Consider the following 21041-nt stretch of genomic DNA (forward strand, 5'->3'; position numbering starts at 1 on the left):
TCCCTGGTATGTGAATTTGCTTTTGGAACAATAGCAGTGGCGTAATTGGAATCTATCTTGTGTGGTTTTTCCTCGGATGATTTAGAATTAGTTCAATTTATTTTCAAAGAGTATAACCCAATGACAGCATAAAGGCAATGTCTTGAATTGTTTTCCCATCCTCGGGTAGAGTAGGTGGATGTCATTTGCTGATTCATTACTCTCTCAGCGGGCTCCCGGGTTTCGAAAGCTACCTGGAATTATTGCCTGCAATAGAACTCCAAACCCAAGTAAGCTTTGCATAAAAATGCATTTGACTTAAGGGGAAACATAGAGCACTGATTATAAGTAACCCCGATGGCAGATTTGATTAGGGGTTCACTTCCGAATGGGAGTGAGTTCTAAGAAATGGTGGACGAATCAGGCTTCCTGCGGCCGCTCAGACTGCACTTCCTGAAGTGGAGGAGGTAATACTGATTAAGCTCCTGGAATTAATGCACAGGGGCCATAAACAGCAGAGGACCGACGGGCAAAGGTCATAAAGCTGAAATTGCTCTAAGTGATGGGCATTTAGAACCTAATTTTAGAAACAGCCTCCAACCCTTGGTGAGCTCATGTGCTTTTGTCATTTGGAGTCAGTAATTGAATTTTCTGGCCGTTTTGATCAGTATATAACTTTGTGAAGCCGATTACACAGCAGAACACAATTTTAAGTCTGACAAAAGCATTACCTTCTCCTGTGTGACTAGGAAACATGCAGAGAGCGCCGCCCTCCTAACCGCACTTGGTTTCGGGGAGAGAAAAGGGAAAAAAACCACCTTGCTCTTTCATGTAACTTAGTAAGATTCATTTAGATTCTATGCAGATCATTTAATAACAGATTTTGTAAAACCTTAACATAAGGAGCCCCCATAAAACGTATTATCTTTTATTACCCATACAGAGAATGACATTTTAGATGGTAATAAATCGAAACCCAAGGAAAGCTATTTGCTTTTGGAGAGTGCTTGGTGAGCAGCAGGAACATCAGTTTCCCGATTTCATACTGCGGCAAACCTGAGACTGCCTCCAGCTGGGTTGACTGAGGCTCCTCTGAAGAACATTCCCCTGTCCCCTCTTTGTGTTTTCGGAAAGATCATTCCCATTCACACCTCACTGCTGAGCTTTGGTTGTCCTACTTTATTGTCTCCCCTTCCATCTTCTACACCTCAAGGTGTGTGAGCAGCCACGGGCTGAGCCTGGGGTTGGGACCAGCCATGGGCAACTGCCATGAGGTGGAGGAGAACCCAGCCCTCCCGCATCAGCGAGTGCAAAGACTTGCTTGCCATGGACGCCTCTCCAAAGGACTTTCCCTGCTCCTTTCTGGAAACAGAGTCTTGTCACCCTACCCTACTCTGCAAAAGCCGCCTTCTAGAGAGAGACTTGGCCTGCCCAGCCTTGCCCAGGCCCTGCCTTTGGGCCAGTACCCTCTGCAACCCAGAATAGCAACCCAGAATAGTCTCCTATCTTCTTCCATAGAAATTTACTTCCGCATCATGACCCCACATCTAATTCTATAGTAGGACACTCTCTTCAGCAGGAATGTGTCCTTAATTCTCCCTCCCCAGTGTCTAGGTGGGGCAGTCTCTCCTTTGTGATACCACAATACTCTGTTCTCACTCCTATCCCATTCTACTGAAACTATCCGGGTCCCTCCCACTAGACTTGGCTCCCTTTACTTGTCACCACTACATTGCACAAGGCCTAACACATCGTAAGTGCTCAGTTACTGTTTGGTAAATTAAGTAACCTCCATATAGCCTTCTTGAGCACCCCACATTCTGACTCCCTTCACCTGGACCTTAATTGGTAATGTTTTGATAATGTTGGCATCTCATCAGACCTTACACACTTGTTTTTTGTTCATTTATCTGGAGTATAAATGCACCAAAAGCAGGGTCTGTCATTCATCACCTCCTTAGCAGAGTTACTTGAACCTAGAAGGTACTACATAAATGTTTTAGTGGAATCAAACTGAATGTCAAATATCTGCCACCTTGGGTCTGAAGGGGGTGATTTTCCAGGTCTGCCATTAGCAGCTTACTTGCTGTAATTCATCAATAACATCGGAAAATGTACGCTTCTCCTGGAAATGTTTTATTTGATTTTGGAATCACTGAGGATATTCTAACTGTATAAGTCAAAAATCGGTGTTATTTCCCCTGTTGCTTGCCCATCCTGCTGGCTTTGTCAGCAACCAGTAAATCTGGAGGAATGAGCTCTGCAGCCTTCTCCTTACCCACCCGACTCCAGCAGGGGAGTGAAAACACAGCAGGTGACAGCCAGGAACAGGAATGTTCACATTAGCACTGAGGAGCAAGGTGTAAGGAGGCCCAAAGACAACCACAAGTCAAACCCACTTGCCATACAGCATAGGCACTGGGAATAAGGCACATTTGTGAGGGAATGTATGCAGTTCCTGCTGGATTTATGAACTACCTATCCCCAGTGTTATGTGGCCAGAGTGGATAAATCAAACTCCAGACAGACAACAACTGGTTCTGCTTCAGATAATGTTTTCACCAATCTGTTTGTGATATTTATATGCCAGGTGTCAGGTGCAGCTAACCTGGAGAAGAATGTGGTCCCTGTTCTGGTGCCATATAACAAGGAGTCTTGCTTTGCCCAGCCTATCTGGACAAAGCTGATGAGTGACTGAACAAATTATGTTATATCTTTGCTATAAATCTCATGTAAATATTTCTTATTAACAGTACATCAAATGTTAGACAACAAAGAGATTAGTTGGGGGGGAAAAAAACCTTAGAGCTTTCCTTGACAACTAAAGCACAATGGATAAGCTCTTACTGGCTCACAAGAACTGATGTGGATTATGGCAGGGTCTCTCTTTTCCTCATCCAGCACGGAAAGAGAGATGATCCGGTTCTTCGAGTAGAAGGGCTGGGGATTGAGAAATAAAAGAAAGAAAGAGACAAGACACAAAATGGAAGGAAAAAGCTGGGAACCGGGTGGGACCGCTGCCCTCTTCTGCTGGAGAGACAGTGACCCAAAACCGATGCAGCGTGTTTATTTTATTCCCCCAAATACCAGGAAGTTTCACCAAAAGTCAAGACAAAGGAGATTATTTGCATTCTTGAGTAGGCCCAAGCATTCCTGGTGCTTGACTAGATTTACATATCAAAACTCACTCCCTGACACCTGGGCAAAGATAAGAGTCAATGCTGATAACACCCTTGCTTTTTGGCAAAGCGTGTTCCCAGGGCATGGCTTTGCTGTCACATTGGGTTCATCTGACAATTTAAAGAAATGCCCATGTGTCTTCCCAGGCGCTCTCTACAGTGGATATCTCTTTCCAACTATGCATTCAGTGACATCATGTTGGTAGCTTGAAATCAGCCATGGTAGAAATATTTACTAGTAAACCACCAAAATTGACAAACACTACAAAATCAAGAGACTCTGCTGTTAAACATTTATGAACACATCACTCTGTGTAATCCATCCTATATAATAAAGAGGTAATATGCAAATTGACCCTCACACCCTCGCATCACAAGATGGCCACCCCATGTCATCACAAGATGGCTGCCACAAGATGGCCGCCCCACATCGTCACAAGATGACCACCCCCATGTCATCACAAGATGGCCACCACAAGATGGCTGCCCCCATGTTGTCACAAGATAGCTGCCCCCCACACTGTCACAAGATGGCTTGCAGGGGAGGGTAGTTGGGGGCGACCAGGCCTGCATGGGAGGGCAGTTGGGGATGACCAGGCCTGCAGGGGAGGGCAGTTGGAGGTGATCGGGCTGGCAGGGGAGCAGTTAGGTGTCAATCATGCCAGCAGGGGAGTGGTTAGGGGGCTATCAGGCTGGCAGGCAGAGTGGTTAGGGGCAATCAGGCAGCCAGGCAGGCAGGCAAGTGGTTAGGAGCTAGAAGTCCTGGATTGTGAGAGGGATGTCCGACTGCCAGAGGGATCGAGCCTAAACCAACAGTTGGACATCCCCCAAGGGGTCCCAGATTGGAGAGGGTGCAGGCTGGGCTGAGGGACACCCCCTCCAGTGCACAAATTTCATGCACCAGGCCTCTAGTTATTCTATAAAAACATACCTATGATTGACTAATTATTACATAACTACAATGTACCAGGCACTAAATTAATAGCTGGGAGATAAATCTCTAAACAAGACAAGTCCCTGATCTTGGGAGCTCAAATGGTCAGAGTCAAGATAGCCAATAAATAAGTAATCAATAAACAAGAATATTACAGACTGATAAGTGCTGGGGGGGGGGGGATGTATTAGTTATCTATTGCTGCATAATAAATTACCCCCAGAACTAATGACTTAAGACGATTAAAATTTATTATCTCACAGTTTCTGTTTTCTGGAGTCTGGGCATAGCTTGGCTATGTCCTCTGCTTAATGGACTTTCACAACGCTGCAACCCATGTGTTTGTCCACAATCTACAGTCTCAGCAGAGGTTCGACTGGGCACGGACCACTTCCAGCCTCATTCAGTGGTTGTTGACAGCATTCAGTTCCTTCTGACTGTTCCTAGGGGCCAGCCTTAGCTCTGCCCCATCTTTAGAAGACTTTCCAAATGTCTACTACATAATAACAGCAGCCGCCTATTGGGCATTGACATAGGCCAGGCTCTGTGCTTAGCACTACGTTACTTCTTATCATTCTCACTTACCCTGAAAGTAGTAGTAGTCTACCCATTTTACAGGTAAGGAAACTGAGGCTATGAGAATTTAATAACTTGACCAGGATTGCTTAGCTCCTAAGTGGTGGAGCCAGGATAATAGTAATTGATCTCGTTTCGAGTGTCCCTTCCTAAGTGTCAACCACCTATTCTGCAATAAGGCCTCTGCCTTTGTGAAGCTTCAGTGCAATAAAGAATGAACAGCAGCAAATGGGCAGGAATCGGCCTGGAGGAAGAAGTAGAGGCAGAAAGGTCAAAAGGAAGAAAAGCTGGGGTAGAGTGGAAAGAAATTCAGTCTGGACAGAGTGCAAAGAGACACGTGGAGCATGGTTTAAGGTGATACAAGAGAAGGATAGGGGACTGCATGGGTTAATGGCAAAACCTTTTCCATGTAACATTTATTCGTTGATTTCCCCCCACAGCTACCATTATGCTTGTTATTAGTGATAAATGTTCCGTTAAATGCATACTTGTATGGAAGTTGCTGTCGCTGTGTAAAACATCAAGGGTCCAGTGATTGATTATGTGCCATATTTAATGACACGGCGTGGTTTTCTTTTTTCAAGATGAAATGTTTGGTTTTCAAATCAGTGTGTTCAGTGAACCTGACGTGTGTCTGTGGAGATATACCCGAGGCTCCTTCTTGCAGACACACCATCTTCCTTTGTTTCTAGGATAGATATTAACTGGGAGCTCGTAGACACCCAGGAGCAGATAGCAAATGCAGTAGAAATGCATGACTACAAATCCAGACCAGGAGAGCAGCTTGACTCTCTTAGCTATGTCTTACAGATCAGATAGCTTAAATGAAATCAGAGCAGCCAATTTAATTTTCCCAGTTTTGACACAGTGCATTTCTTGGTCAAAATAAAATCCTATCTCCTTGAGCTAGAGCTCCCCAACGTATAAGCCATTCCCTGAGAATAAATGACTCTGGTTTGGAAATGCCACTGATATGCTCAGACCTTTGAGATATAATTTAGTTCAGGGAAACAGTAATATATCATCATTATCAACAATGAAAGTAAATTGCCCACCTTGTGTGTTACATACCGGCTAGGTGCGGGGGTCAAAGGCATTGAACTTGCCCTTGAAAACTTTGTCATTTACTTAGAAAGATAGTAAATGGGCATTCAAAATAAAACCAAACAGGAAATATAGCCTTTATATTAGGGTAGCGCTAAGCACTGCAGCCGACTTCCTTCAACCTAAGGAATGGCTTCTTTCCTGTTCATGTCACAGTCTAAAGCAGGTCAGGGAGGGGGCTCTGCTCCATATAGTTACTTTGAGATGCAGGGTTCTCCCTTCTTGGGAAGGGGAAAACACAGAGGATTTTGTGGGCAGTTTAGGAGCCATGCCAGCACATCACTTCTGCCATATTCCATTGTCCAGAACAGGTCACACGAGTACATGTTATAGTCTAGCTATCTGCCCTCGAGTCAAAGGAAGTAGGATTTGGTGAACAAGTAACATTTGGCTTCACCACAGGTTCCTTTGGTGGCAAAGAACTGAAACTGAGACTGGCTGGTTTCAGTGCCAGAAAGAATCTCCCGAACAAACACTGGAGTATGTTGCAGAGTCAAGGACAGATTGAAGTCAGCAGTGGGCACAGCCCCAGCTCTCAGTGGCAGAGCCCGCATCTTTCTGGTTAGAGCAGCGCCTTCAGCCTAACTCAGCCTGAAAGGCTCTTTCTATTGGAGTTGATCACACATCTCCCATCTGAGCCTCCAACCAACTGAGAGAAATAAATGCACGAATCTGGTGAGATTCTTGCCGTGGAGAGTGCAGCTTGGCCTTGAGAGGATAACGGGGCTCCCAGCCCCCTGTTCAGTTCACTCACCAAGTGACAGGATAGTTGGACAGCTGGAGGTCTCATCCCCTAGAGGCGTGCCTTCTGCACACGCAGAGCGGAGCCCACAGTGGTAGGCTTACTCCCAAAACATTTAAGAAGGCAAAAATCCCTCTATGGGCCCAGGAGCAACGTGGGGAGAGGAAAGAAGTTTTGCCTTACATTCTGTCTGTGATGCCTGGTTCCACGCTTCATATTCCCAGAAACCAATTGTCCCAGGGGGGTTAGGGAGTTACCTGTGAATCAGTCAGTGAGTGCAAGAAAGACAAACCTGACCCATGGCCACCAGGGCCTACTTCTCTGTGTCAATGGTCCTTCCCAGAGAACGGGGCAGCTGTAGGCTGCCTAGTTTTTTCAGCAGAGCAACAAAGGCAGTGTGACTGCTGAGCGGTACAGCAATGAACATGTATGTATAGTTCAAGTGAGAGTGACTACAAGAGCGAGGGAACGGGAAAGACTTCCTGGGAAAGGCTCCGCTGGCGTGGGAAGCAGGTCACTGTGAGTGGAAGGCACTCCAGTTGTACGAGAGCTCGGGGTTCAGGTGGCATTTTCTCTAGGTCTTTACATCTCAAAGGTGGTTGCTTTTATTATTGATTGTTCGGTTTTTGTTATTGCTGTCATTGTAAAAGCAATAATGTTTATTACAGAAAAAAAAAACACAAAACACTGATAGGCCAATGGACTTGTTTATCTTTTAAAAATGAAAACTTGTAAACAACTCAAATGGCCATCCAATAAGGAATGACTGAATAAATTATAATGCATCCGTACAGTAGGCTGTTAAACAGATGTTAAAATGAAGCGACAGACCTATAAGCACTGAGATGAAAATGAGATGCTAAAACAAATTGTACAGCTGTGTGAATGCTATCATTTGTTTGATATGAGTGCATATAAAGTGTGTGTGTGTGTGTGTGTGTGTGTGTGTGTGTGTGTGTGTAGGAAAAAGGAGGGAGACAACAAACTACAATAACAATATTTACCTCTTGAAAATGGGGCTGGGATTGGAGAAGGTTAGAGGAGAATCCCCTTTCCACTTTAGAAATGACTGTATAGTTTCTATTTTTCTCACAATAATTGGGTATATTTTCAATAGTAAAAACATTTTAATGGTAGCCTTAAGTTTGCCAGAAAATTGAGCCTTTTGGAACATCTCCTTGCAAACCTTGCAATTTATCTACTAAATAGTCTAATTGATTTTCTGCTAGGTTAATCAATATATTTCCCATTGCAGTCATAAAGTTTTATTTACTTCAGGAGATGGGAATTGGCTGGTTCATTTTTTTTAATTATTTATAAAATTTGTTAAACTATCAGAGAGTTAAGCCAATGTGTCTTTCCTTTGTGCTATCACAAACAGGCATCCAGTCGGCTTAGTGGTGAATCTATTTTGCTGCAGTTATATGCAAATATCCTGTCCTCAACCCTGAACTTCCTGCAGAAAGGAACCCTGATTTCCCATCCCTATGTCCCCAAAACCCAGAACAATATTTTGAGTAGGTATTCAATAACTTCTAATTAAATGGGTGCATAAATTAATGAAAAAATATAATAACATTCTCAGATCAAAAATATGTTTCTGTGGCCGAAACCGGTTTGGCTCAGTGGATAGAGCATCAGCCTGTGGACTGAAAGGTCCCAGGTTCGATTCCGGTCAAGGGCATGTACCTTGGTTGCGGGCACATCCCCAGTAGGGGGTGTGCAGGAGGCAGCTGATTGATATTTCTCTCTCATCGATGTTTCTAACTCTCTATCCCTCTCCCTTCCTCTCTGTAAAAAATCAGTAAAATATATTTTTTTAAAAAATATGTTTCTGTGGAGGGATAAATGTTTTTTTTAAATGTACTCATGAAATTATTGGAATGTTGTTGTGAGGAGCCTATTGTGATGTTGTAGCATGAAATGATAGCTCTTACACTTTCTGCAGAAAATTGATCATAACATTAGTTGCATTAGTCAAGATTCCCTTGTTGCTACTCACAGAATATCTTATTTAAATGTCTTAAGGAAAGGAGAAATTTATTAGCTCACAGAACTCACAAAATCTGAGGGATAAATTCTGGCTTCAAAATGACTTAAAAAAGCTCAAATGAAGTTAAAAAAACAAAAAACAAAAACCTTCATTTCTACCTCTCAGTTCTGTGTTATCTTCTTTCTCAGGCTGACTTTCTCTCTGTGGTTGCAAATGGCCACTACCAGCTCCAGACTTATGCCCTACCACCTTCAAGCCCAACAGAAAGAGGACATCTTTACCTAAAAGTTGTAAAAGAAATGTGTTCTGGAATTGAGTTTCAACCCCAGGTGGCCTCACCTAGGTTACTCGCTCATCACATGGACATGGGAATGGGAGGCCCTGATTGTCCAGGCCTGAGCCATATGACCATCCCTAGATCAGGAATAGTGTCAGACCTAACTTAACTCCACCTGTGCTGAGATGGAGGAATAGGTCGTGCCCCCAAAAGAATTATAGCATAGATACAAGAGAAGGAAGGGATGGACACTGGGAAGGCAACACAGCACATCTCCCCTTAGTGCTTGAAGCAGCCCTGTAGTGCATGTCCATAGCAACCTGTACTGCAAATTGGAGAAGAGTGATTGCTGTGAGGAATTGGCATCCTTGTAAGATAGCTATCATAGAATCACACTCATCTCCCAATTTGCTTCATGGAGCAAGATTGGGTATTCTTTAGGGAAAAGCCATGCCTGAGATAAATTAAACATACTAGTAGAACTGCTATGAAAATTGGTAAGATCTTTTTGGAAAGCAATATTGAAATATGAATAAAGAGCTTTAAAATATTCATATTCTTTGATCAAGTAATTCCATGTCTTGGAATCTGTCATTCAAAAAAAAATATATCAAAATATATTGAAAACTTCCTAAATAAAGATGATCATTGTAGTGTTATTTAGATTGTCTAAAAGCTGTGGTACATTTATGCAATGGAATGCTACACAGCTAGGGGAATGGGGAGAACTGAATAAAAGAAGGTGAAAAGATTAGCTAAAGAACATACACTGAGTGGCCAGATTATTATGATCTCTGAATGCATAATAATCTGGCCACTCAGTGTATATCCTATATAATAAAAGGCTAATATGCAAATTGTCCCCTTGATCAGGTGTTCGACCAGCAGTCAGGCCAGCCAATCACCCATGTCCCCTCCCCCTGGCCAGGCTGGCTGGATCCCACCCATGCACGAATTCATGCACTGGGCCTCTAATATGTGCATACACACACACACACACACACACACACACACACACACACACACTGAGTGGCCAGATTATTATGCGTTCAGAGATCATAATAATCTGGCCACTCAGTGTATATGCACAGCCCATGGACACAGACAAGTGTGGTGAAAGCCAGAAAAGGGGGTGGGGGGCGGTGCTGGGGCTGGGTGGAGGTGGGCAAAGGGGAGTAAAATGGGGGGTCATCTGTAATAGTGGCAATAATAAATAAAAATAAAATTTTTTTAAACCTACAAATAACTTATAAGTCCTAATAACAGAAGATTAAGTTAATTATAAATTAGCATATTATATTTCATGCAACCCTTAAAGTAATGTCAAGGAATTATATTGATAAATGATATTACATGGAGAAAATGACATTAAGTTTATTATAATCTCTTGAATATCAGAAAAAAACCTACATAATTTCTTATTTTTATGGTTACGTGCTTCCCAAAATATGCAATATATTATTACAGAAGTAAAAAAGTCATACAAGAAATTAGAACTGAGTAGTGATTAGTATGTCTAGAGACACTTGGGGAAAATTTTGAAGATGGTCCAATTTATTGGTTTCATTATCGTCCAGCTATAAAATTTATGGCAAATAGTAAATCCAGTTCAACTTGTCAATGATAAGTAGAAAGTCACTTACATTAGGCTGATGATTTTCCAGCTTCGGCTTGAGAGTAGATGGCATTTCAGGCACCTTCGCAGAGTGGTGCCAACTGAACCAGGCAGAACCGGAATTACCCAGAGCTTGGCTTGGTGCTAAATTCTGTTTGCACTCAGCAATGAGAGAATTCTGTGACCTTCCATCCTGGTGGAGCTCATTTCACAATATACAGGGTGTCCCCCCAAAATGTATACACACTTTAACAGCTGATAGCTCAATTTTGAAAATGAAATGTATTTTCATAAACACTGCCTTTATAATTACCCAAAATGTGTATGTACATTTTGGGGGACACCCTATATATGTGTATCCAATTGTCATGCCTTAAACTTAAACAATGTTACAGTAAAGTTGGGGGGTACATTGTGAGTAACCTGTTCAGGGAGTGTATCAGCATCCCATTCATCTTCTAGAGTTTAGAGCCTTCCAACCATCCAACAGAACTACTGCTCCTTAAGATAGGAACTCAGAAGTCTTAGTTAAGAAACAACCAATTAAAGGTTCCTGGAGCAAACAGCTTGCTACCCTTTAAAAATACTTACAAGTTTGGGGGACAGTGAGAACTGAGCTAGTAAAAATTCCCATGTTAACTTTTAGCTTTAGAAGAAAATCATAGATCCCCTTTGTGTTTTTGTTCTTTGCTTATCATGGTATTTCCTAATTATTGGTTGGAATAAGCAATGGTTTTGAAGCCGTTATACTGGTAGGACTTTTGCAATTGGTAGGACCTTCGATAAAAAAATAAAGTCCTTTTATTTTGTTACTAGAGGCCCGGTGCACGAAATTCGTGCACAGAGGGGGCGCATGTCCCTCAGCCCAGCCTGCACCCTCTACAATCTGGGACCCCTCGAGGGATGTCCGACTGCCCATTTAGGCCCGATCTGGGACTGCTGGCTCCCAACTGATCACCTGCCTGCCTTCTTGATTGCCCCTAACCGCTTCTGCCTGCCAGCCTGATCTCCCCCTAACCACTCCGCTGCCAGCCTGATTGATGCCTAACTGCTCCCCAGCCAGCCTGTTTGCCCCCAACTTCCCTCCTCTGCCGGCCTGGTCACACCTAACTGCCCTCCCCTGCAGGGTTGATCGCCTCCAACTGCCCTCCCTTGCAGGCCTGGTGCCTCCCAACTGCCCTCCCCTGCTGGCCATCTTGTAGTGGCCATCTTGTGTCCACATGGGGGCAGGATCTTTGACCACATGGGGGCAGCTATATTGTGTGTTGCAGTGATAGTCAATCTGCATATTACTCTTTTATTAGATAGGATAGAGGCCTGGTGCATGGGTGGAGTCTGACTGGTTTGCCCTGAAGGGTGGGGGTTCCCTTGGGGCATGGGGCGGCCTGAGCGAGGGGCCTGTGGTGGTTTGCAGGCCGGCCATGCCCCCTGGCGACCCAAGAGGAGGCCCTGGTATCTGGAATTTATTTACCTTCTACAATTTAAACTTTGTAGCCTGGAGCAAAGCCAAGCCTGCTGCTCGCTCCGCAGCCAGCAGTGATTTCTGTTGGAGTTAATTCACCTTCTATAATTGAAACTTTGTAGCCTTGAGTTGAGGCTTAGGCCAGCAACAGGATGGCTTCTTTTGTTACTGCGGAAACCCAAGCCTCCCTCGCACTCTCAGTGGCTGTAGCCATCTTGGTTGGGTTTATTTGTATATTTGCTCCTGATTGGCTGGTGGGCGTGGGTTGGCTGGTGGGCGTGGCTTAGGAGTAGTGAAGGTGAGGTCAATTTGCATATTACTCTATTATTAGGTAGGATTAAAGGTGGTTCAACTTTAAACTCTCTGTGTGGGTGATTAAGATACCAATCCAAACTGGTTTAATCAAATAAGAAAAATTAATGCCCTAATTAGCTGGAAGTCCATAGGTAAGACTGACTTCAGGCATGGCATGATGAAGTGTCTCCAGTGCAATCACTTCTATCAGGATATGGATGGCTTCATTCTCAGATAGACATCCCTCACCCCACCTCTGCTGTGGCATGAGATGGCTCATCTAGCTCCTGGGATAAATGCTTCCACAGGGAAACAGGGCTTCCTTCTCTCATCTGTCAAACACAAGTCCTGTGCCTGACTAGTCATTAGGCCCCTGGCTTGGCATGCACTTATTGATTTCTTCTGATCAGGGCTCATTCCAAAAGTTGGCCAGATGGATGGTGGGAAAAGTCAATCCAACCCACACTGCATGGGCAGAGAATAAGTGACCAGAGGTCCCCATAGGAAATGTGGAAGCTGCCTTCCCAGAATGATGTCCTAGTTGACCAAGACAGGCAAATCCACCACAGAGGGCAATTTTATTTCATCTTATTTTATTTTGTTTTATTTTATTTATTAGGGTGGCATTGGTTCATAAACTTTATATAGGTTTCAGGTGTACAATTCTGTAACACATCATCTGTGTATTCTATAGTGTGATCACCACCCAAAATCAATCCTCCTTCTATTACCATTTATCCCCCTTCACCCTCTTCTACCTCCTCCACCCTCCTTTCCCCCTGGTAATCAACATGCTGTTGTCTGTATCTAACTGAAATACTTAATAGTTAATAGAGAAAGACAAGTACCATATGATTTCAATTAAATATGGAACTTAATGAACAAAATAAACTAACAAACAAAATAGAAACAGACTCACAGACACAGAGAATAGACTGACAGCTGTTAGAGGGGAGGGGTGTTGGGAGGCTGGGTGAAAAGATAAAGGAATTAAGAAAGAAAAACAGAAAAAAATGTGAATGCAGGCTGGGTTGCTTTCCGCCCACTGGACTCTTCTTCATCTTGGGATCAGGGCCACTTAGTTGTTCTGAGTGTTTAAATAGGGTAGCAAAATGTCTGTCAAATATTCAAAAAATTTGTGTACGTTGAAAGACAATAATGCAATATTGCCATGTCAAACTTATCAGATCGTGGTGCGATTAAAATGCATCTTCCAAATTTAACATGACAACAAAAACTTAATGACTAAAATTGACATGAAAGAAGTGCAGTACAAGGTACTATTTTTTTTCACCTGTAAAATGGGAACAACAAATGTGGTTTAGCATGCTTGTTGGCAAGATTAACAATGATGATTTCTGAAAAGTATAGGAATTGAATACCTGGCCCATCCTATTGTTTAGTAAGTGTGAGTTCCTAACGCTGCTATCTCTGTCCTAAGTCTCATTTTGAGGTCGGTTTCATGAGTTTGCTATGAAATGACATGTGTGGGCATAAATATAAAACATGCAATGTATACCCAAACCCCAGAAACGCAACATTCTGGAATGTGTCAAAAGTTCCCTTAAAGAAGAACAGAAAATAGATGCCATCCCCACAGCCAACTCCAGTCTATGTATAGTGACTATCTCCTTTTGGAGAGACTCCAAGGAGTATTTATACACACAGGTACAAATGCTATAACTGATTAAAGATGGCCGCCCTCGATGGAGGAGGCCACAGAGGCAGCTCAAGCAATATGCTTGCTACCGACTTGAATCTAAATGCCATCTTCTCTGCTGTGTTTTTGCTTTGTAGACTCTGGAAAATCCCAAGTATGAGTTGATCATCGAGGCTCAAGATATGGTTGGACAGTTTTATGGATTACTAGGCACAGCCACAGCGACAATCCTGATTGATGACAAAAATGACCACTCACCAGAATTCACCAAGAAAGAGGTAAGCCTCTGCTAACGCCACCCTTGCGGTCACAACCATGATTGCTGATCAATATTAAATTCTTTGTACACAGCCCCTGCTGGCTCCCTGTTTGCAAAATCAAAACCCTCCCTTTTGGAGAAAGGATTATGTTATGCCAGAATACTATTTCATATTTTTATCTTTTTTTTTTTTTGTAAAGCTGGAAATACCAGAGCATTATGAGAACAAAAGCATTGAATCTTGTTAAAGTCTGTGAGAAAATAACTTTCAATGCCAAAATGCCATTTTCATAGTTTTATCGGTGCTATTTAGCCGTGAGTGATGTGAGTCCCATTGTGATTTTAGCATAACAATAACTATTTTTTTCAGCAAGTATAGATCCAGAGACCAGACAGAACAGCTGCAAAGGGGTAAAGCAGATTTTCTTGGCAATAGCAAGGTGGCCTAGGAGCTTGTAAATAACAACCGAGTTGGCTTGTCTGGGAAAGCCATTATTTACTCTGGGCTCCTATGCTTTTATGATTATGGATCATGGGTGTTGTTTCCCATTATTTCAAAGGAGCAATTTTTGGAGACAGGCTGAGTACACAAAATTACATTTTCAGTTGCTGAATTTGTATCCAACTATGCATCTGATGGAAATGTGCTAAGATCATGGTTTCTTTGCGGGTCATGGCCAGGGCCAAGGATCGGACACCCCTCTTACTGACCAAGAGCATAGAATCCATGAAGGCAGCCCTGCCATTGGCCAAGCCTTTCCTCTGCATTCCCCTCCCTACAGGCTCTCCACCTCCCACCCATTGCCTTATTAAACTGTGTGAGGTTGATTTCATTGACCTTTTACCAATGAGGGAGCTTATTTTAAGCTCAGAGAATCTGCTCCAAGGTCCTGGGCCGAGTAAACAGCAGAAATGGGATATGAGCCCAGCTCCACAGGAGCCATGCTCCCAACTGCAGGGCTGTGCTTCCTCCTCTGCCCTGAGGGCCCCACCCTCCCAGGCATCCAGAGAAAAGACCCAGGTCTGCATTTGCAGTTGCCCCTCCCCTCTCTCAAGAATCCAGGGACTATCCCAGCTCCTGGGGACAGGTGGGCCCTCTCAGCTTCCTGGCTCCCCAGTGACCTCTCCCCCCTGCAGCCCTGGGGGGAGAGGAGGAAATACCCCTCATTCAAGAGGAGGAAATACCCCTCTTGTAGTCTTGGGCACTCAGGACTCCAACCTCAAACAGCACAGTCCACGGTAGCTGATGTGGCTCCATTCTATTGCTCCCATGCAGTGTTCCTGTAACTGCATACAGATTGCACATTTCCCCAGGTTTCTCAAACTGGTGTTCCAAGAAATTTGTTCCACTAGTTACACCATTGTAAGGCAGGGGGTGAGGGGAGATTTTGGGGTCAAACAGATGTGGGGAATACTGAGTTGAATCCTTTGAAAGATTTCTTTAACCGCAGGACTTCTGTGTAGCTTTTAAATGCTGTGTGTTTCTCTAAGAGAGGTTGGTATGGGCTGTAGGCTTTCTCAGATTTATTTGGCCTGGGAATAATTTTTCCTGGGCCACCTCATCATGTCCCATTGAACTAATGGCCCATGGAATATTCACTGGGGATATTGGTTTATCTGCAGAATTTCTGGTGAACCTATTTCAAAAACAGAGTTCAAAGCACATAGTAATTTTCTATATAGATGTAGTAATGAAAATAGAAATTGGATAATCCCAACCTAAAATAAGAAAACCTATGAAAGTTATGAGGTGGGTGAGATTAATTAGTTATTTCAAAGAGGCTCCTGTGACTGGGGTGGGTGTGGTGTGTATGGTCACGGACTAAATATTGTGAGAAATTATTTTTGATTGTTTGTTTTTGTTAATACCACTGAATTCAAGAAAAAAAAATTAACATTTCTTAATGTAAAGTAAGAAACCATGAGTAGCATAATGAAAAATATATTCTTCACCTATGAATATTGACAAAAGCACAAAAATTCTCTTCAAATGGACAGTGGGCAGTGAGCTTGAGATTCCCTCAAGGCAGAGCTGGTGTTCAACTCAGATAGAGATATGAGTAATAAGGCCCTGGCCGGGAAGCTCAGTTGATTAGACCTAAGGTTGCCGGTTCGATCCCCATCTGGGAACATACAAGAAGCAACTTATGAATGCATAAATAAGTAGAACAACAAATCAATGTTTCTCTCTCTCTAAAAATCAATTTTGAAAAAGAGACATCCTATCTAATAAAGAGGGAATATGCTAATTGACCATCACACCCTCACAAAGATGGTGGTGCCTACAGCCAATAAGGCGGGAATATGCTAATTGACTGTCACACCCTCAAAGATGGCTGTGCCCAGTCCCCTCAGCCCTGCTGGTGGGGAAGATGCACGGCACAGCTGGGCCCGCCCCTAGGGAGGTCCAGCCGCTCTAGGCTCCTGCCTCTAGAGTCCCCCAGTCTCCTCAGTCCCCAGCCACCCAGGGCCGGCCCAAGGTGCAGGCAAGCCTTGGATGGTGGCTGCCTAGCCTCCCAGGGCTGCCCGAGGCTCAGGTAACCAGGGCCGGCCGAGGTTTGCATTGCCAGCAGTGGCAGCAGCAGAGGTGTGATGGGGGCGTTGCCTTCCCCTGATTGCCAGGTCGCTTCCCACCCCTGAGGGCTCCTGAACTGTGAGAGGGGGCAGGCCAGGCTGAGGGACCCCCCGCTCCAGTGCATGAATTTTCATCCACCGGGCCTCTAGTAAGTAATAAAATGAGAGAAATGGGAAGCTAATAAGAGTCTCTCTCTCTCTCTCTCTCTCTCTCTCTCTCTCTCTCTCTCTCTCTCTCTCTCTTACATATGTGTTCCAAAGGACTCTTTGTTCAATGTTGGATAAAGTAAATTTACAGTTACATTTTCTAACATGTTTCTGAAAGGCTGGTGGTTGTTGTTGAGGAGGGATGCCAGAATTTCTGGAGGCAGTGTAACAAAGATGTAGAGGGGTGGACTTTTGGACCAGAGCTGGATTTGAATCCTACTGACCATACACAAGAGACCAGCACATTAACTCTTTACATTCTCATTAGTTTCTTGTGAATGTTAAATGAGCCAACAATGAAAAGCACTTATATAGTGCTGGTCACTTCATATTGTATTGGTGATGAGGACAGAGGTGATAAAAATGGTGGTAATTCAGAAGTGAGGGCGGAGGGATAAAGGAAGTGATTAAAAAGATGGTGATGAAGAAGGTGATGGTGAGGAAGACAATGGTGACAAGATGATGACAATATTTCTAAAATTTAAGAGGCCAACTGACATTCTTATCAAATGGCCCATTTCACCTCCATGTTGAAAGTAAACTTTTTCTTTTAAGTAATCTTTAACCTTTAAAATCATCTGTGAACCTGCTCAAGCATATCAAAAAACATGGCTAGGATCTTAGAGTTCTAAGGGAGAAGGAATTCTGGAGGGGAGATGTCAGAATCTGTAAAATGCATCACCATGAATGAAAGCAGGAAGGCCCAAGAGAAACCTGTGAGGGGGAAAAAGAGAACTGAGGAGGACTCAGCCCAGTTGGTCTCTGGGATGTGGAAGAGTGAAACAGCAGATGTATTAGGAACAGAGAGGAGATATGGAGCTTATGATCTTGAAATTAAACAATTTTCAGAGATGAAGTTCAAGGTGCAGTCATTCTAGAATGAAAATGGTGGCCATTTGGGGTTGAGGGTGTCTAGAAAGCTGTGCAAGATGTTGTCTTATGTAAGTTCTTACATATGTTAGGTCATTTCTAAAGAAATTTATGGGAATATGTGGTTGTTGTCTTTTTTAAATTCTATTTCACTTGATCTTCCCTCTCCAGAGAAATGCATTTTTTAATCTAGAGTATTGGTGAGATTGGTTGAAAAGAGAAGTTATGGTTGGCCCCAAATAATAGAGACTGGAAGTGATACCCTGTTAAGTGAGATAGAGGGATATCTCATTTTACATAAATGTATGTTGGTAGACAATTCCCGGTCAATATGGTGGCAGCATGACATTGAGTTTCCCAGATTCCTCTTATCTTTGTTGTCTACCTTCTCCATGGCTGCCTCGTGGTGCGATGGGGTCACTGTGGCACCAGCCCTCGAGTCAATATAACAGGAAGAATGAAACAAGAAGTGAGAAGGACAAAGGAAGACCTGCCACCTAAGTAAATGTCATTTAAAGGCTTCCCCTGAAACTCAAATGACTTCTGCTTACGTCTCCTTAGCTTCCCTGCTCTGTAAGGGAGATTGAGAAATAACTCCAACTATTATTAGTTGGCATGTTTCAGCCCTTGATAATATAAGGATTGTTACTGTTAAAAATAAGGCAAGCCCCCCAAGTCAGGGGTTCTGCTAGAATACAAAGCATACTCGGGAGCCAGGCAGCAAGGCAAACATATTTACTTCTACGTAGAAGGGTGCACACACATGGTCTGGAAGCGCGTGCACACCAAGCAGGTGGGCTGCTTGGGTTTATAATCCCTTACGCACGTGACCTGTCCTTTGCTCTTGATTGAAGCTCAGGCACACAGTCTTTCATGATTGGCTAATTCAAAGGGCGGGGTTGGCCTTTGCTGTTTTAAGATGGCAGCCCCCAGGGGAGCTGCAAGCCATGCAGCCAGCATGGCAGCTGCCAAGTCATGCAATCCAAAATGGCGGCTGTCTAAACTGTTCTTTGACAGAAAAGATGATTTGTTTATTCTCACAGTTACTAAGGAAGGAGATATTTTAAAGGTTACTTTAAAGAGTAAATTCTTAGTGCAAAGTACACTCATTGGTTGTTCCCCTTGTGTTTATTTAAACTGATTGTAAGCTTGCTGAGAAGCATAGCCCACACCTCTTATTCTCTGTTGCATTCCCAGTGGACACTCAAAAATTCAGTATTTTCCGAATGTTTCCTGAAGAGAATTTTAACTTGGGAACTGTGTCATTGGTTATGATGAACCAAGGTCATACTTAAAATTGCTACTGATCCGTGGAAATCAATTTTTAGTCATTGACTTTCAAAAAATGTGGGTTGGAAGCATTAGTCTCCCCATGGAGAATCTTCTGTGAGTTTTTCTAATAGTTTTTAACACATAGCTTTAACTAAGTGTTAGTTTTGACTTTTCTAGATTGGTTATTTTGAAATTACTTTAGGGAATCTAGTTAAACTGTCCAAACCCAGAGTTTGAATTACAGCTCAGAATCTCACTTCCATTTAGAACAAAGTGACTTGTCCATTCCTCTCCCTAAAGTTATTTAAACACACACACACACACACACCCTCACCTGTGTGGCTCAGTTGGTTAGAGTGTCATCCCATACACCAAAAGGTCATCAGGTCAATTCCTGGTCAGGGCACATACTCAGGTTTTGTGCTTGATCCCTGGTGGGGAGCGTGCAGAAGGCAGCTGATTAATGTCCCTCTCACATAGATGTTTCTCTTTCTCCCTCTCCCTTCCTCTCTCTCTAAAAATCAGTCTTTAAAAAAACACTTCTGATTTGCACCTAGGACACAGTTGATGCTCAATAAATACTGACTGAATAACTCATATTTTCACATGATTTTCTAAACTGTAGATCATGAGGATTAAAAAATTTCCTATTAATTTTGAAAGAATATGCTTGCAAATGATTTTAAGATGTTTTTTAAAGACATTGAGTTTTTCTTCATCTATTCCTTCAATTGATTTTTCAGATTTTAAAACCTTAAAATGGCAATCAGTAATTTAGTCTTAATAATTTGGGATTTTTTATTTATTTATTTATTTATTTTTTTGCCATTTGATGAATTCTTTCTGGGGTAAAAGTTTCAATGTTTGAGCTATAACACTATAATACCTGTAATAAAAAAAATGACATAAAACTTAAAAGGCCCTGTCCTCCAGCAGGAAGATGAGAGGTGAGTGGATAAATGCTCAGTTTCATAAAGGGGGGAGGAGGAATCACCAGCTGGACACCAGAGGCTGAAACTGACCAAGTGGGGCTGGGGTCCCGTGTCCAATTCCTAAGAGTCAGGGCCAGGTCTTTAAGGACTTGGTGCCTCAGAATCTTGTTTTTCTTGGACTATTAGCTTTTATAATAAAATTTTATTAATTAACTGCCTAATTCACCAGGTAATACTTTTTTCTTACATGTTTGACTGCAAACTCTATGGTCTCTTCTTTGTATAATAATTATGTAACACCATTTGCTATAGAAATAGAACAAAAAGTCTAGTCTTTTCCCTAGCAGGTTGATTGGAACTTGCTCTGTATTACTGAAAGTTTTGAAACATTTTTTTAAACTTTATAACACATTTTATTATTGAAAAACTCATGCAAATTTTAAGAATTGTTAAATTTGAGAAAATATCAAGTTATACACACACACATACCACACACACACTAGAGGCCCGATGCACGAAATTTGTGCAAGGGGCTCAGCCCTCGCAGCCCCGGCTGCCTCGGCTGACCCTGGTAGCCCCTCACAGCCTTGGCCAGCCCTTGCAGCCCCAGCTTTGTCTGGACAGTCATTCTGCTGTTTGGTCTAATTAGCATAGTAGCTCTTCATTATATAGGATATACCTATATAATGAGCTATGCAATTTCAAATATTCTTGTTAAAGACTAATCTTTAAATTGATGACACTTGTTAACGATGACATTCACATCCTTGTTTTGAGGCATATTAAGAGTTCTATATTACCTTTATCGATGTTAGTATGGCAGGTCAAAATGCAAGAAATGTAAATCTTTACCAATGTGTTTATTATAATTCACTTCTCTTCATTAGTAGATTTATCAAACAAGCAAGGAACTCTTTTACTTCTTTTGTTAAAAAGTTTTCTTCTTAATGAATTAACTGATGCAGAATGTCAGGATTACATGTATTTATTTCATTCCTTAACTTCTCACTTTTGCTTCATATTTCATTAGTTTTTTAATAATAGCTTTATTGAGGTATAATTCACATACCATAAAGTTCACTCTTTAAAATATGCAATTCATTAGCTGTTAG

The 21041-nt window shown here is 42.6% G+C and overlaps 1 protein-coding gene across 2 annotated transcripts in view; it reads left to right on the forward strand.

Annotated features, from left to right (window-relative positions):
* The window catches only part of CDH13 (cadherin 13), a gene marked incomplete at its 3' end in the record, with an annotated part of 1039464 nt that overhangs the window by 882803 nt on the left and 135620 nt on the right, over positions 1 to 21041 (forward strand). For both annotated transcript variants that reach the window (XM_079760072.1, XM_079760071.1), the window contains exon 8: positions 13953 to 14093. In XM_079760072.1, the coding sequence (XP_079616198.1) occupies positions 13953 to 14093 (141 nt within the window). The remainder of the gene's footprint in view (positions 1 to 13952; positions 14094 to 21041) is intronic.

The sequence above is a fragment of the Cnephaeus nilssonii genome (assembly GCF_951640355.1).
Source record: "Cnephaeus nilssonii genome assembly, chromosome: 20".
Lineage (NCBI taxonomy): Eukaryota > Metazoa > Chordata > Mammalia > Chiroptera > Vespertilionidae > Cnephaeus > Cnephaeus nilssonii.